The 12,131-nt window shown below is 46.0% G+C and overlaps 1 protein-coding gene across 12 annotated transcripts in view; it reads right to left on the bottom strand.

Moving 5' to 3' along the window:
• sox5 (SRY-box transcription factor 5) overlaps window positions 1–12,131 on the bottom strand; it is a 229,353-nt gene that overhangs the window by 29,923 nt on the left and 187,299 nt on the right. For all 12 annotated transcript variants that reach the window (XM_034578932.1, XM_034578933.1, XM_034578927.1 and 9 more), the window contains 2 exons: window positions 9,484–9,656; window positions 7,683–7,751 (listed from right to left, as the gene is read on the bottom strand). In XM_034578932.1, the coding sequence (XP_034434823.1) occupies window positions 7,683–7,751; window positions 9,484–9,656 (242 nt within the window). The remainder of the gene's footprint in view (window positions 1–7,682; window positions 7,752–9,483; window positions 9,657–12,131) is intronic.

Raw genomic sequence — 12,131 nt, 5'->3', positions numbered from 1 at the left:
AATCTGATATTCACAAGTCGAAGTGGACAAAAATCAACTGTTTTGAAACAGATCAAAACATAAATACTTAAATTAAAGAAATGATGTCTTTCTAAAGCAAATAATCCAAATGGACATAAAGGGAAATAGCAGTGGACTTCCATAAAGTTGGGGGTGCTTGTGTGAAACGAATAAAAACCCCTGACCTTTAGCCCTGTTCATTTCCCACAATGCCATTCATAGCATCTTTCCTTCTTGATGAACTTCACACCCAAACTTTGCACTAAAAGCTTCCGTTATAAATTTCTCATGTGAGCAGAAAAGTGATTTCACAGGCCAACTAACCCTCCTCATGACGATTAAACTAACTGCATGCGTTAAAATGGCAGCGTGTCCCTTGAAATCAAACCCCTGATGGGGGTCGTTAGGTCTTTGACCTGTACTCCCGGTTGCGCGGCACTTTGTTCCCTCTTTACAACTCATCTCGTCTCTCCCCCTTCTTCCTCTTATTTTGCCAGGAGGCCAGAGAGGTAATGGCTGAATGGGACAATAAGCAGGTAAAAGCTGTTTGATGTGGAAAATTGATCTGGATTGATGGAAATGGCTGGAAAATGGCTCCACAATCATAAGGAATGCGGCTGTGCCACGACACAATCAGGTAATGTCTCAGTGATGTAGGCACTTGAAGTGGTTAGTGCTTGAGACAGGTAAATAGAGAGAGAGAGAGCTGCTGTCGCTCAGAGTGAGCATGCGGCGCTTCCAGCTTCCCCTGTCTGTGTGTGTAATACTCAAGTTTCCCTGGGCGTATGAATGCTTGTGTACTGTAAATACCTATGTGTGTATGTCTATTTGTTTCTGTGTGTATGTGTCTCCTCCTCCCCCTCCCCCTGCTCCTGTGTGTCGGCACGCGGCAGCCAGCAGCACTGTAATCAAACTATCACAGCGCAGGGGGAATAGCGCTCTCTTCAAGCGGCTCCTGTTTCCCCCCTTACACCAAAAACAATAATTACCCCACCATTTTGGTTAACCATAAACCGCCGAGCCGCCTGCGCCGCGCGATCAGAAGGGAGAGGCGTTCCAGCGCAACGCTCGGACAGGACCCCCGCGGGGACGAATCACAGACAGAACATTTCCACTTTGCCTTTCAGGCCTAATTGGACATATGCTGGAGTGGAGCTGGCTAGAAATACTGTAATGTACCGTAGGGAGGAGAAGGAGGAGGGAGGGAGAGGAGAGGAGAGGAGAGGAGAGGAGAGGAGAGGAGAGGAGAGAAGAGAAGAGAAGAAGTGGAGAGGAGAGGAGAGGAGAGGAGAGGAGAGGAGGATGAGTCCGTGGCAACTGTTATACGTACATACTGTGCATAGACACAGTGGCACACATAGTGTATGACGCCTGAGTGTGTGTGTGTATGCACATGGCTTAGCGTTCTTTCTTTGCAGATGAAAATATCATAAAAGATCCTTTAATAGCATCCAAATCTCCTCCTGTCTATCTCTGCTTCTTTCTGTCTCGTAACAAAAAGCCGGCACACAATGGGAAGACATTTATCAGCCTACAGAACTGTGGCACAAAACACATAAGTCTCCACAATGGAATAAGAAGATCTAGCAAAAGAGAAAAAAAAGGAACAAAATGGCAAGAAAAAAGGCCCAAAAGAATAAAAGAAAAAAACGGAATATAACGACAGAGACGGAGGGATGGTGTATGGAGGATTCAATCCCTCCCATATGTTGTTGTTATAATAGTTGAGTTAGATATGAGTGTAACAGCTGCTGAGCTGATGAGCAGCACCGCTACCCTAGCATGCTTACTGGCGCGCGCGCACACACACACACACACACACACACACACACACACACACACACACACACACACACACACACACACACACACACACACACACACACACACACACACACACACCTGTAAAGTGCAACACACACATATATGAGGCAGAAAACATGGGTCAGAACAAGTTGAGCTTAGCAACGAGAAAGAAGGGACTCCTCTAAAACTGTCTGAACTGTGAGTGTGTGTAGGGGTGAGAGGGTGAGGAGGGTGGGGACAGAGGGGGGTTTGTCTACTTGCCACTGGAATGGACCCATCTCCCTGACCATGGCCCCCAGTGCATTCCTTCTTATTTACATTCCTTTGCCATCTACAAAATGACTTAATCTGATATTTATCCTTATACTGGATATACAATAATGCAATACCTTAAAGTGGATTACGGGATCTGTATGTTAGCCCCGTGATCACTGATCATAATGTAAACTTTGAAAGCGAGACAAGGACAGAGAGCTCTCCCAAATCAGAGAATGAGAATCAGAGACAAAGAAATGGATTGACAGAAGAAGAGGAAAAAAAGTCTGCACGAGAACTTAAGGGTGAAAGAAACAGAGAGAGGAAGAGGAAGAGTGAGGCCACATCTATCAGACAATCTCCAGATCCCACATAAAGGAAAAGGCACATCTCAAACAGCAGGCACTTTGGGGAATATTGCACTCCTCCGCTTCTCTTTCACATCAGGCCCAAAGCGAACATGAAAACCTACAACACACACAGGCAAAACATCACACTGCTACGACTGTGGGCTGCTGACGTGGAGAAGAAGGGGCTCCACGTTTTATCTGCGCACCCCCCCTCCACACCCAGAAGAGAAACCTGAAACAAACAAAACTCGCCTGAAAATCCTCTAATCAGCGATAACGGAGCGCAAAAAAAAAAGTATGCAGAGAGCATCATATACTAAAACGAAAGAGTGTGAAAACTTTTTCCTGAGAACTTTCACGGGGGCAAAGATGACGGAGAGAAAGAGTCACGTCGACATCTCACCCAGGCGAGAGAGAACTTCTCAGGAAACAAACAGTCGAGAGGGACACCAGAACGAACGAAAGAGCGAGTCAGAGAAGGAGAGACGGTGAGGGGAGCAAGAGTTGGATAATTGGCAGCGAGTCGAGGCTGCGTTCACCACGCGCCAGGCGGCACAGCTTGAACTTAAAGCGCCGCTGCGGCATAATGAAGATGTGGCCGCTAATTAACATATGGGGTGCGAAACAGGTTGGTTGGCACGCGGCGCGCTAAAAACTCCAAGGTAAAGTTATTATTGGGGAGTAATTAGCTCTATGAAGTTAATGCGCCGAACAATAGCTGCCAGCGCCGCACAATATGGCTCGCATCTGAGCGCGCAAAATAGCCCCCGCTTAAGTGCGAGTCCCACAGCTAAAATCTGTTGGCGACCATATGCTCCGGCAATTAATGCAAGACCTGGATGACCTATCGCTGAAGAGGGGACGTGTGAGCGATAGAACCAATAATTAATTTGGAGAGAGAGAGGGAGTGAGAGAGAAAGAGAGAAGGAGCCGGCTTTTAATATTTGTCCATTAAGTTGCTGTGGAGGGGGGCTATTAGAGGCCAGCCTGCTGTGAGTGTAAGGGCAACGGTTCGTGTCACAATGGCACCGCAGTGGCTAGGACACACACACACACACACTCACACTCACACAGGTACGTCTGTGTGTGCGTACATTAGAGAGAAATCATGTGAGCGAGGGTAGGTCTCAGTGGGAATGGCTGGTTGGTCGTGGTCCAGCTTACGTGTGTGTGTGTGTGTGTGTGTGTGTGTGTGTGTGCACATTGACACATTTGTGTAAGTAAAACACAAATTACACTGGTTGCGGTGTAATGGGAGTGATTAAACAATTACACAGGCAATTGGGTTAGCCGCTCCTATGCACAGAGTACAGAGGTGCTGGTGTTGTGTTGTGTGTATGCAGTGTACTGTATATGTGTGTGTGTGAAAGTGAATGAAAGGCAGGCTATTTTATATAGTCTCTGCTTTTCTTTTCCTTTTCCTTTGCCACAGAATGAAAAATACTCGGCACGGACACAGGCTGTGCTTGTGACTGCATCAGGTATCACACACTGAGAGGTGTGTGTGTCTTTGTGATTGAGTTACCAATGTAGATTAGCCTTAATAGGGAGCTTGTTAGCCGCTATCGCCAGCATGTCTGGCCTCTCTTCAACCAGTCAAAGCGTCAGGTGGCTTCACTCATTTTCTCATTCTTCCTCACTTTCTCTTCTTCTCTGTCTGCTGTGCCGACTCCCACTTACAGCAACGGTGGAGCTCGATGGGATTAAAGACAGCACACGGGGGTACCACCACAGAGTAAGACACGTTAACAGTATGTTCGCGAGTGTGTGTGTGTGTTTTGGTTGAGTAAGTTTTGATTCATTAGGCAGGACACACTTTTGTCCCCTCATCCCTCTGTTTCAATATACATTGTGTGTGTGTGTGTCTATTCTATGAAAATGTGTGCTCTCAAGGTAAGCTCCGAGCCGCTCGGCAGGTGAGCTCCTTTCATCCCCGTCGCGGTTCCCCGCGCGCCAGCAACAGTCGTCCCCGGCAACACCGAGGGGAGCCTCGAAGACAAGTCACTTAATTAGAATGAGAGGAGACGAGAGGGAAAGCAAAGGGAAGTTTGAGGAAATGTGCTCACCCCTTCAAGCCTAACAAGAAGCCCCTTAGCGGGGGGTGGGAGTGAGTGTGTGTGTGTTTGAGTGTGTCTGCGTGTCTTTTTGTACATGCATGTTCTTATTTTCCTAGTTTTACCCTCTGACTGAACAAAATAAGGTAACAACAAAGTAAGGGTCGATTTTCTTGTTATTTACTTTCCCAGGGGGATAGGTTTTAAGGTCAGGCTTGGGGTTTAAGTTTAAGACTGAAATTTAGATTAGGTCAGTTGGGTTAAGGTTAAGGATAATTTAGGATCAGGCCTTGGATTGAGGGTTAGGATTAGTCACTATAGAGGTTAAAGTTAAACTGAGTTTAAATTCAGGACGTGGACTAAAGAGCAGATCAAGGGTTAAGCCAGGATTAGCTGATGCAGAATAAAAGAATCCTTGAACAATTTGTGTGCAACTACATGCAAGAGTGTGTGTGTATGTGTGTGAAAATAAATGAATCATAATCGTTGCTAATTTGTGGATAATTCCAGGTAGAATCAATTAGTGACTTGAGAACCCTAATGAACGCTGCATCCCAGTGTGTGTGCTGTTAATAGTGTATGTCATTAGCTGGTGTTGCTTCTGAACTGGCCTCTGCAAATAAACTTGCGCTCGCTCATTGGCCCGCACCGTGTTCGGCGGGTGCCGTCGGCCTAAATAACTGATGCTAACATGCATATCGGTAGCTTGATTTGGGTTTCGGGGTGCAAAAAAAAAAAGGAAACCGGACGCGAGGACAATAAATAATTTGTCCTCCTTTCATGGGGGGATGTGTGTCACTCTCTTCTCTTTTTCATGAGCTTGATTATTCATTTCATTTCATCACCTCTTCCAAGTGGACGGTTGAAAGCATTCTTCACAGGCCTTTCGGGGTTTGGGTCTAACAAAGCCAAGGACGCACACAGACACAAACACACGCACACACAGACACACACACACGGAGGGACAGCTGAACTCAGCCTTGTTGGGGAGAAATGCAATCACAAGGGGCTTATCATACAGACAAAAACACACACACACACACACACACACACACACACACACACACACACACACACACACACACACACACACACACACACACACACACACACACACACACACACACACACACACACACACACCAACATACTGAACCTGGTGCCCTCTCCCTGGCAGGCCATTGTATTGTGGGATTGTGCGGACAATCTCTTCATGAATGATTAAGCAGTGTATTTCTCAACCAAGTCTTTGATGATGAGTGTGTGTTTGATCATCGGGCGAGAGTGCAACGCTCTCTGTGACTGCTTGCGATATGTGTGTGTGCGAGTGAATCAAGGCCCATATTTCATATTATTGTCCATATTTGTGCATACTTTGATGTGTGCGATGTACGTGAATATGTGTGTGTGTGTTGAGCTCCGGCGACGAGCCCCTGTTGATTGTGTCCCTCTCTTAACGAGGCTGCCTACAGCTGCCCCTGCTTGTGAGAAACTATTGTTGGGGCCCGTTCAATGGTGAGATGCTTGTTTGGGAAAAGGTTGCAAAGTCATGGGAAAAGAGAGCTTTGTCTCTGCGGGGTCGTGAGGGAGTGAATCATGAGCGGACGTGTTTATAGCTTAACACACACAGCTGCGGCAAACACACACATGCCACATACACGCACGGGTGAAGGGATGGACGCTCAAGAATGCACAGAGGAATCCTCAGAAACAAACGTGCTCTCTTTTTTTGTCAAAGGGACAAAAAAAAAAAAAAACGAGAAACAATTCAGAATTTAGCTCGCACAAAGCAAATAAACACAGCTGCTTTACGCAGAACCGCAGACTCACAGAGACACACGTCCCACACACATGCTATCACAAGGTCTCTTATCACACAAACTGTGCATGGCTAAACTCTCCGGAGGAAAGGGAATGTGCGTCTGCCTGTGTGTGTGTGTGAGCTCCTTCTTGGACAGGGTGTCTCTTTATGACACAAAGCGCGGCTTTCTCAGCTCAAAATTCAGTGTCGTCTGCCTTTACAAAGGCCTGGGCTATTCGGTCCAAGCCACCTGGACCAACATAGAGGCTCCAGTGTAGCCCCCCCCCCCCCCCCCCCAAAAAAGGACAATACTTCCATTTTTAAGTGAATATACCCCCACCCCCATTTTCACTAGACCTAAAGACAGGGACCTTTTAGTTCCATCTACTTGGTCGATATTTTTGTCTGTTTAAGACTATGTGTGTGTACAAGCGACATTATTTGATTTATGTAACAACAAGGTCGCTCCAAATAAGACGTCAACTCAGTTTGTGTGTCCTGGTGTTGCCTGGTGAGGAGAATTACTCCTGTGCATGTCAGGTGACAAAGAGCAGAGGGAAACATAATCCTTTCCTGTTCCTGAGGGGAGAAAAACAAGCTGATTACTACACCAAATGTGTGTAGAAGTAAAAGCCAGAAAATGCTTAATTCTATCTACTGTTATTTCTCATAACTCTGCAGGATATGTTGTATATATATAACTACTTTTACACCAAAATAAGCAGGTATATGTGAGTTATTTAAATGCAGGTAAACCCCACAAAATAAGGCTATTTTACCTTTTAAATTGAACCAAATAAAATAACCGCTCACCATGGAGGGCTATGGGTCAGGGCCGACCCTCTCCTTCCCTCCCCTCTTTTTCTGTCATCCCTCTACTGTCACCACTAAATGGCCCAAAAATAAAAACAAACCCTGGATTTTTCTGGAACCTGTTTCTTCATCTCACCAGTGTCTTCTGGCCGAGTTGCCTACTCTAGATTTGTACAACGCAGCTGTCGCTGAAGCGAGCCAATCTACTGCGCTCTCTGCAAAAAGCTCAGCAATCACTCACAGACAGAATGGAATAAACATTAGGGAAGTGTGCTTCACTGACAGTCTGATGTGTAAACTTTGATTTATATAATAAGGACTTAAGATGCACACACTGTACTTGCCAGCTCCCAGCTTCTGATTTCTCCAAACAGACTGACCACTTTTAAGTGATTACACAGGTTGTGAATAGTTGCGTGCGTGTGTGTGTGTGTGTGTGTGTGTGTGTGTGTGTGTGTGTGTGTTTAAAGGGGGAGGGGATGTAATAAGTCACAGCTGATTCAGGTCCCAAATGCTGATGGCTGAGCAAAGAAAAGTTGTAACAATCACAGACACAAGATGGAACCCCCCTCCACCCATGACACACCCACACACCGGCCTCACCTGGATTTGTTGCTGCAGGAGGTTGATTTTGTGTTGCTGCTGCAGAAGCTGCTGCTGTTGCCGGGCAATCTGAGGACAGAGCACACAACGCACTTTTAGAGCGTACAGTATATATAGTACATATGTGTGTGTGTGTGTGTGCAAAGGCCCTAGGGGAGAGGCGACACATCTGCAGGTTTCCGAGGCCCCATTTGCACGACACAGGGCCGATGTCCTGCGATGAAATATTGAAAAGCTCATCTCATCTGGACTCAGCTCATCGCCAAACGGACAATCAGTGTCACACCGACACACTTACTGACAGCATTCTCTGTCATTTTGATACAGAGAAGGAAAAAAAAAAAAAATCTAAAATAGGTTTCTTTTTGTCTGAAAGAGTCTGTATGTCAGGATTTACTTCCTCAGGTTGAGTCAATTCTGTGGCATTGGGGTTTATAAAATGTATACAATCCATTTAAGACAGTTTGGATGAACAAAAAAATACATAATAGTCAATCTAACATTTTCAGGTCATTCAAATTTTTGATCAACAGGCGGCTGTGACTGAGGGGGTATAGTGGTCGTCCACCAACCATGAGGTCAGCGGTTCGATACTCAGTCTTTCCCATCTGCATGCCGAAGTGTCCTTGGGCAAGATACTGAACCCCTAAATGGCCCCTCATAGATGTTGAATGCACTAATTGTAAGTCGCTTTGGATAAAAGCATCCGCCAAATGACATGTCACAACATCCTCAAACTGTCATTCATTACTTATAACCAATTTCTTTGTTTGCTCTTCTTTTGAATTCATTCTTACTTGTTTTGCATCAACGCCTCAGCTACATTCCAAAAAAATATAATTAACTTCTGCACAGACAACTCTCCAGTGCTTAATCTAGTGGAATGGAAGCACTAAACGTGTACAGTACACATATACACTACTCATGGTGCTCATGCGACAAGACTCATTGAATGTGCACTGGTGCGGGATGCAGCCAAGGGCACTGAACGGCATTGTGTTTGTCACAGGTGATTTGTCCTTACAGCTGTGTTCCTGTGTGTAAGTTGTTCTCTTTGTAAACCCGAGCTTTCCAGGAGCGAAAAAGCACAACAAAGAGGGAAACCCTTCTCTATGCAAATACCTGGCAGACTCTTGCCTGGGAGCTTGGAGTGTGTATGTGTGTGTCTCAGCGACATCCACTCCAGCACTACATAACCACTGCTCATTCCTTTGCAATGTCCCTGAATTCAAGCTGCCAAAGGTGCACATCTCTGGCTACATGTACACTATATGAGATGTGCCTGTGTTTGCACATGCATGAGTGTGTGTGTGTGTGTGTGTGTAATTGAGAGAGACAGTAGAGGACAGAGAAAAACGCTGTGTGATTTGTTGCTTTCAATCATACCTGTGAGTCCACCTGCTGTAAATCTGCGTGAAGATGTCTGATGACCATTTGTGATGTTTCTGTGTCTATGTGTATGTGAGTTATGTGTGTCCATATAGCATTTGATTCCAGAATGTGCCTTTGTTTAGTGTTTACAGCCAGGCAAAATAAATGCACAGGCTTTTTTATGTGGTGGTATCACTGCAGGGAAAATGTGTTTTCAAAAAACACATCAGGAAAAACCTGTAGAGTTTGTATTTTTAACTATGGCAGGTTGCCCAAAGACTCAATATATTTACAGTGGAGTACTGATCTGGTTGGAAATATGATTTTTCTCTCATTTTGCAAAATCAAACCATACAACATGACTTGGTAGGATTTTTTTTTTTTGCAGTTTAGGCACACATCATACTTCCAAATGAAACACTTCCTCTACCTGGTCCTGTTGCTGCTTGGCAAGCTCCATCTGTTGCCTCTGCTTCTCCATCTGCGAGGCGGCCAGCTTCTTCTGCTCTTCATGGGCCGCCAGGAGCTGCTCCCTCAGGCTGCTCAGCTGACCAATCATGCCCATGAGCTGGCGCTCTTTCTCCGCCAGGCTGTCTGGGGTACCTATGGGGTTAAGAGGAGAGAGTAGGGGGGGGGGGGGAAGGGGTCAAAGGTGAGATGGCAGCACTTTGAAGAAGAGAGCAAGACTCGGCTAAGGTTACGCAATGAAACTGGGCTATTAAAACCTGATTGGTACAACTAGAAAGAATATCTCTGCAGTGTTTTGGTGAAAGAAACTATGATGCACTTTAAAAGCTGTTCAGATGTAGCAGACAAATAGACAGACAGTAAACCAAATGCTACAACTGCTGACTGGGATCTGTGGTTCACCCTTCAGTCAAATTGCAGATATGTTGTTAATTATGTGCCTGCTGTCGTGTCCTTCAGCAAGGCACCAGCAATCTGCAGTTTGATTTTCCTTGGAAGTAAAATTGCTTTTTCTCTACCTCAAATATCAAAAGTAATGTGAATAAAGTGAATATGCTGCAAAGGAATCACCATTAGTTATGTTTCAGCCCAATAGATTTAAGGGAAATAAAGGGATCAGAATACGGCAAAGAACAACATCAGAAAAGATGCACGGTTACATGAACATACAAGATACAAAGTTGGAAATTATATATATATTTTTTAAATCAAGCTGAGATGTGACGGCGTGGTTTTCATCGTGTGTTTGACATTTCCATGGCTATCCAGAGGTCAGAAAGGATTGTGGGGGTGAGGTCGGAGGTCAGAGGTATGAGGGAAGCGAGGAAGGAACAACAAAGCGATGTAAAGCTATCCATGGCTTGTTGGTCAACTTAATATATGACTGGTTAGGGGTTAGTTGACAGCAGGAGGGGGGCACGTCAGCGGAAGGTGGGCATATGTGCTGCATGCTGAGTTGTAAAACCAGATGTTGACTCCTTTCCCTGGGCACAGCAGTGATCACCGAGACCACATCCGTTACTGCCGTCATTGAAATACAGAATAAATCTGGCACTGAAACGTTTGTAAACAGGCAAAATCTGGTGGCAAAACAAATATAAAAAATCGTAGCCAGATTCATTCTTGTATAACAAACACAATAAATCTTCAGCCAGGTTTAAAATTTACATTTTTGCGCTAAAACTTGAGGAAATATCTGAATTTTATTTTATTTGGTGGTAAATATTGCGCAAATTCAGGGATTCGTCTTTTGCCATGCTGTATTTGTGTGTGTGTGTGTGTGTGTGTGTGTGTGTGTGTGTGTGTGTGTGTGTGTGTGTGAGAGAGAGTGTGAGAGACAGAGGGGGGAAATAGAGCAAAAGAGAGAAGGAGAGTGTCTGGTCTGTGTTTACCCTGCAGTCAGCCAACCTCCTGCTCACATTTAGCATGGCCTGACCTTTGACTCCTTAGATCCTGACATACCAGCTCCATTACACACACACACACAAACACACACACACACGCTTCCACACAAGGCCTAAATCATTCAACAGGATGTAGTTAGAGAGAGGCACACTGAGGCACAATCAGCACGAGTGTGTGCGCACATGTCTGGTCATATGTACCGATGTTTGCCTACACGACTTTGTTGTGTGTGTGTGTGTGTGTGTGTGTGTGCGCGTGTGTGTGTGGGTACGCGCATGTGTGGAGTAGCACAATCCTCCATTGTTCTTCAGCTGCTACCTTTAACAGGGCCACATTCCTGGGCCAGTCAAACCAGATGAGGAAGGGAGAAAGAGGGAGAAAGAGACGGGGGAAGGAAAGGAGAGAAAGGATAAAACACGAGAGGGGAGATGAAAGGGGGGAGTCGGACGAGGGGACGGAGGGAGCGAAGGCGGCGAGCTGCAGCCGCTGACCTGCCCTTTGACCGCGCGGGGAAGGTGAGAGCCATCCATTTGTCCTCCCTGTTGGTAGCCACTGCCACCTCACCTCACCCCCCCCCTCAGCTGCCCACCGACACCCCCCCGCACTCCATCCATCCGCCAACAATGAACAATAAAGGCAACTGTCGGGAGCGCTGGCCGCTGGAAAAATAAACACGCCGCTGTCCTAACTCACAGACCCACCTTTGTAGAGCCAGAAAGAGTGTGTGTGTGTGTGTGTGTGTGTGTGTGTGTGTGTGTGTGTGTGTGTGTGTGTGTGTAGCCGAAGCTGACCAAGACAAGAAAGAGCCTTGTGTTAAAAACGTTAGCCTGTTCAAAATGGGGGTGGGGGAGGAAGGGGGCAAGAGGGAGAAGACGAAGGGTGGTGGTGGTGGTGGTTGGGGTGGGGGTGTTGCAAAGGTGAAATGATGGATCAAAGGGGTCTTTCTTGCTGGAGCGTTCGTTTTAGGGTTAAGCCCCCCCTTTGCACGTGCACACACACATCCATGCACATACACAAATGCAAACACAGTAAAATGAGGTACTTCTGTGCAAAAGCACTGTGTGTGTGTGTGTGTGTGTGTGTGTGTGTGTGTGTGTGTGTGTGTGTGTGTGTGCCGAGGTGGAGGGACATTCTGAGTAGTAAGGTGCGAAAGAGAAGACAGACAGTCTATTCTTTTTTTCATACAAGCTGTTCTCAATCCCCCTC

This window comes from Hippoglossus hippoglossus, chromosome 23, assembly GCF_009819705.1.
Source record: "Hippoglossus hippoglossus isolate fHipHip1 chromosome 23, fHipHip1.pri, whole genome shotgun sequence".
NCBI classification, from domain to species: Eukaryota; Metazoa; Chordata; class Actinopteri; order Pleuronectiformes; family Pleuronectidae; genus Hippoglossus; species Hippoglossus hippoglossus.
Note: the sequence above shows the minus strand (reverse complement) of the source record. Positions and strands in the feature narration are given on the sequence as shown.